Source organism: Montipora capricornis, chromosome 6 (assembly GCF_036669925.1).
Source record: "Montipora capricornis isolate CH-2021 chromosome 6, ASM3666992v2, whole genome shotgun sequence".
Classification (NCBI taxonomy): domain Eukaryota; kingdom Metazoa; phylum Cnidaria; class Anthozoa; order Scleractinia; family Acroporidae; genus Montipora; species Montipora capricornis.
Genome location: NC_090888.1, coordinates 33,138,792 through 33,144,524, shown reverse-complemented (window position 1 = coordinate 33,144,524; position 5,733 = coordinate 33,138,792). Strand labels below are relative to the sequence as shown.

Here is a 5,733-nt window from a genome sequence, read left to right as displayed (position 1 = left end):
GTGACGCGGCTTTTGAGCATTAAACAGCTCACCACAACCCCTTATCATCCTATGTGTAATGGCCTGACGGAAAAGTTTAATGGAACAATGAAGAGCATGTTAAAGTGCCTATGAAGTAAAAAATAATTTTGCCCTGTTTGCTTGCTTATGTCTTACTGAACACAGCTAAACGGTTTTAACCGATTAAAAGCACTTTCTTGTCGTATTTGAACCTCAAAGTTTGGATTTCGCAATCTAAGATGGGTCCATTTAGTGCGCGGTCAAAACGCTCATCTTACACAGGAAGTGACGTATTTGGTGGTTCTGAAGATGATAGTGTCATGGCGGACAAGAGAGCAAAGAAGGGAGCAAAGAATTATTGCGCGGCCGGTGGCCCCAATAAAGTCAATTGCTCCAACAAAATCGGAACACCTGGAATTTCCATGCATTACTTTCCCAAGGAGAAAAGTTTGCGGCAGAAATGGACGCGATTTGTGCGGATAAATCGGAAAGATTTCGTGCCAAAGAAGTCGTCATGCCTGTGTTCCGCTCACTTTGACGATAGTTGTTTCGAACACAAGCCGGTGACTTCAAAGGATGCAACTGGAGAGGCTATTGAATTGAAAAAACGGCTGATAAAAGGTTCTGTACCAACCAGGACTGATATTGTGCCCTATACATCTCCTTTGACTGACCGAAAGCGGCGAAGAGTAAGTGAAGTTGCTCATTTCATCGCACGTGGCATTGTTTTGCTTTTAGCTCATGTAACGCATTCAAGAAAATTCACGAATAAGTTTATTTCTTTTCGAAAATCATTCCAGATATATTTTCTCACGGCTTAAGATAAGGCTGTTGTACGTTATTTTGGTGTATTTCAAGTCTGAAGAAAGAAATATATCTGTTCTATAAATCATTTACTACCCTAGTTTCTACTAATAACACGCGTTTTTAGCGTGTACATGTTTTTTTTTTTATTAAAGCATTTGTTTTATTGGTCGAAGGAAACTTTTGCCGTTTTGAATTTGGAAAATTGGTGATATTTTCTTTTCTAGCACTTGAGCCTTTTTTGTCCCTGGTGACATATAGAGAACTGATGCATAATTCATGCAATTGACTTCTAGATCTACAGAGAGGTCATGCATGATCCTCCCAGCAAGAAACTGAAGCTCAGTGCCACATCAACCTGCAGCACCACTGACACCTTGTCAGAGAGCACATATGCAACAAACCTTAGCCCAAACACATCTTTGGATACGATGTTAACAGCATCACCGTCCCCAGCTACCTGTACCTCCTCTGCTACTCCTGGTCCTGTATCTCAGGTCAATGATGAGGCTACTCCTTGCCCTACTCCCAATGACCCAGTCAGCCATACACCACCGCAGCCTGCTAAATGTGAAAGGTGTGAGAAGTATTTAAAGAAAACGAGGTCATTGTCAAAGAAGCATAACCGCCTAAAAAAGAAGTATGGCAAGCTAGAAAACAAGTTGAAGGAGTTGCAGACTGTACAGGTTTGTTTTTTTTTCTAGTTAGTTTGTCAGTGTGATGAAAATGATTTCATGAACAGATGTGTTATCAAAAGGATCCAGTTAAATATTTTTCCTTTTTCCCCAAAAAATTAGGAATCAGAGACAGAGGAAGAGATGGTGGGTGCGGAGTTTGCTGTTGAGATGGAGGAGGAGCTCGGGGAGGAGCTCGGGGAGGAGCTCAGGGAGGAGCTCAAGGAGGATCTCGGGGAGGATGTACAAGATGAAGTGGAGGACACTGACTGGGGCCCACATGAAGATAGTGCACCATCAACAGACGACTACTCTTCACAAAGTGAAGAAGAGCGTGATGGTATTGATTCCAGCAATACCGTGAGGTAAATAATATTATTTAGTTGTTGTGCATTACGCTTGCTGACCTTAAAGGATGCTGGCAGGGAAAAATGAGCATATATACATATGTACATGTAGGCAAAAGCCACACCTCTGATAGTAAATCGAATTGAAGTGTGTTACATCCACAAAATAAAGTCCAGCAGGTTATCCCACAGGCTAATTATGATCCCTGCCAACAAAGGAGCTTGGTGATTGGCCCAGATTACCTACTAGCAGGAGTATATAATCTTAATTTCATAATAGCTGATATCTCTATTTTGGATTGCAGGGTTGAACCAGGAACACCGTGTGACAAGGAGCCCAAATTCATTGTCTTCTTTACCAAGCTCCTTTGCCTTTTCTCTCTGTTTTGTTTCAAGTGTAAGAGGGACCAACCCAAGGTCACAATGAAACAAAGAGGAACTATGGTAATTGTGAACCAACACTGTTCGATCTGTGGGGACAATTCATATTCATGGAAGTCACAACCGATGCTATTTAATGGGAGGTACCCTGCGGGGAATGTGTTGCTAAGCTTCAGTATTCTCATGGCTGGAGCGTCTATTACTAAGATTCTCTTGGTATTCAAGCACATGGGCCTTTCAGCGTACAATGCTAGAACATTCTTTTTTCATCAAAAGAATTTCATGTTCACTGCTGTCCTCAACTACTGGGAGCGTTATCAAGCAGCCCTCATTGGGAAAATCAAGAACATGAAAGATGCTGTCTGGAGTGGTGATGGGCGGTTTGACTCCATGGGCCACAGTGCCAAATTTGGTGTTTACACCATGTTCTGTAACACCATTCTCAAGGTGGTACACTTTGAACTTCTTCAGGTAAGTAGTGTTGTAAGGAATGCAAAATTATGTTTTTGAAATGGGGTGGATTGGAAAATTTTTCCGAGCCAGAATTTTTTCACCATCAGATTGCACAGGAATTGTTTTCCAATTTGTTTCATGTTTCTCTTGTGGTACTACATGTAGCTTTGGACAATTATTGTTATGGGCACTTAGGTGCACTTTTTTTCCTAGCAGTTCTTATTGTCCACCCCACCCCCCGATCAAGAATATCATGCTCCATTCTAAGGTGGGGAGGGTAGTTCAGCTGTAGGGCCTCTTGATAACTATAGTTTTCCCAGAAAATATGCCCAGTCTTTAGAGCAAGAAATTAAAGTAACTACTATGATTGATCGAGATATACACATTCCATGCCTATTATGCCCTACTTGTTTTTCTGGTACATTTATTCATTCATATTCAGTTAGTAAATTCAATGCAGTAGTCTTTGCAAAGGAAGTTTTTACTGTTAGATTGCTACATCATGGTCACCCTATTAACAATAACAACAACAACAATAACAATAATAATAGTAGTAGTGGTAGTAATAGTAATAAGGGAACTGGTCAAAACAACTATACTCGAACAGGACTCACCTTTAGGGGGGGGGGAGGGGTTCTCAGAGACACGACTTATCTTCGAACATTCCCAACAACATTTTATTGGCTTTCAAATTTGAGTTGGCACAGGAATATTCAGCTAGCAAGAGTCAGCATTAAATGACAAACAAGATAAGTGAGGTTTGAATCTCACTGTAATTTTCTACTGCTGGTTAGAGGGGTGGCTATGCAACAAAGACACCATCTTTTGACATTAAGCAAGCAGGGTGCAGGCAGACACCAACTATTTTGTGGTTTTGTGGGTCCTGTTTGAGTATAGTTGTTTTGACCAGTTCCCTAATAATAATGATAATGATAATGATAGATAATGATCATGATAATGCTAATAATAATAATTATAATAATAATATATTACAGGCAAATGAGACTGGTGGCAGTTCACCTATGGAGCTGGAGGGGGCTAAACGTGCATTTTCATATCTTCAATCAGTTGGCCTTGCAGTTCTAGTTTTTATATCTGATCGCCATCGCGGCATTGCCAAATGGATACGGGAAAGACAGCCTGGTTGTGCCCACTACTTTGACATCTGGCACATTGCTCGATCCATTGGAAAGAAGATGCTGCAGCTGGGCAAAGAGAAGGGCTGTGAGAAGATAGCTGACTGGGTAAAAGGAGTTCGTAACCATCTCTACTGGTGTGCCACATCCACCAAGGAAGGATTTCAGGAGATGATCATAGCCAAATGGAAATCGTTCATGGAACATGTTGCCAACAAACATGAAAATCATACCTCTCCACTTTTCAAAAAGTGTGCACACGATGAGATTGAAAACCGACGGTGGATCAAGATAGGTACACTGCATTGTTTAATATTAGACATGTTACAAAGTAAATCAACCTTCCATTTTGACAGTTCATAGAAAAGAATAACAAAATAAGACACACATAGCAGGGATAAATGTATTGAACTTGCACATTTTGATTATGACTTGATGTGTCGTATGGACTCTACATACATTTTCAAAAATAACCATTAAAATTTAAAACAGCTATTTATATATAACAAAGGCGAGAGGACTGGAACCTAGATTAAGCAAATACCAATAGTAAACTATAAAACTAGGACAGATTAATTAAGCATCACCTTTTCATATCTGTGTTTCCCAAGAACAAAAGCCAACTGCCATGGGTCACTGAGAACTTGCACAAAAATTTTCAAGTGAGGGTCAACTTTTATATCATAGATAGTTAATTCGATTTTTCTTTGCTTGCAAGGGACTACTGCATACAATAAGTTACACAAGCTACTGACAGGTACAAGACTTGTTAACGACATCAAGCAGCTGTCCCCAGATGCTCAGACTAGCTGTCTGGAAGGGTTTCATTCAACCCTTAACCACTTCCACCCAAAGATGGTCTGCTTCTCCTGGTTAGGAACATTTTGCAGGTAGTGGCAATTTAATACACCAAATTATTTATGTTTATTCTCAGGACTGAAGGCAGATTATGTTTCAATTATTACAAAGTAGTTTCTTGTTGAAAACTTTGTGGCAACCTGTTTGACAGTTTTCTGCTTATATTTTCTCCTCAGACATATTCTCGCCTCCCTTCATTTCAATGAAAATCTGCTCAGAGAAACCAAAAAAACAGAGGATGGAAAGGACTATTATAAAGTCACTTACCCGAAATTTAAACTTGGTGAGGAAGTTGTGAGGGAGATTGCTGTTCCACCAACATATGGTAAGCTTCTTTGCATGTGACAACAATGTAGGGTTAAGTAGGTTTTTCAATGTTGTTACATTGCCAAGGTCTCTTTCAGGGGATACACAAAAAAATAGTGACAGATTTTTTTTCGTTTTTAATTTTTCACATCTCATGATCATTCTGCATATAAATTTTATATATTGTTTGCATAGATTACGTTGCTGAAATATGGAAAGATCTTCTTGCCATGAGTAAAGAAAAACGGAAGACTGTGGCTGAAAAGTGTAATGCCAACAATCTTGGACAAAAAGGGTTGAGAATATTAAAAACAGGGGTTATTTTGCGCACTACGTCCTCAATATCGCACATTATTAGCGATCCCCCTCCCCCCTACAACCAATGTTGATAAGCCCAGGTTCGACATGCTTTGTTTCGTCTAGCAACATTGATCAGGGGGAGGGGGGGGGTGGGGGCAAAAGGAGAGCTTATTTTTCATACTCGTGATCGGAATTTAGTCCAAAAGCAGATTTTTCTCAACAATTTTGTCCAAGATTGTATTTGGTATAAACTATCAAATATCTGTCTATATGAGAGTGTGAACACTCTCATATGTTTATAGTATGTAAAACTCGTCTTCTCATAGCTGATACACAGTAAGTTGTCGAGGATTACTTGTCATACAATATTGCGTGAAACAAACATTGTTACAGCAGTGCATTATTAGCCATGTACGTGAATTGTTTACATAAGATAGGGTTCCGTTTACTTTACTTTACTTTACTTTACTTTAC

General features: G+C 39.7%; 1 protein-coding gene across 1 annotated transcript in view; it reads left to right on the top strand.

Moving 5' to 3' along the window:
- Positions 1-239: 239 nt before the first annotated feature.
- LOC138050450 (uncharacterized) overlaps positions 240-5,733 on the top strand; it is a 7,567-nt gene continuing 2,073 nt past the window's right edge. Inside the window, exons 1-8 of the mRNA XM_068896785.1 lie at positions 240-689; positions 1,101-1,484; positions 1,602-1,843; positions 2,131-2,677; positions 3,655-4,090; positions 4,514-4,685; positions 4,830-4,978; positions 5,155-5,226. Coding sequence (XP_068752886.1) covers positions 240-689; positions 1,101-1,484; positions 1,602-1,843; positions 2,131-2,677; positions 3,655-4,090; positions 4,514-4,685; positions 4,830-4,978; positions 5,155-5,226 — 2,452 coding nt within the window. The remainder of the gene's footprint in view (positions 690-1,100; positions 1,485-1,601; positions 1,844-2,130; positions 2,678-3,654; positions 4,091-4,513; positions 4,686-4,829; positions 4,979-5,154; positions 5,227-5,733) is intronic.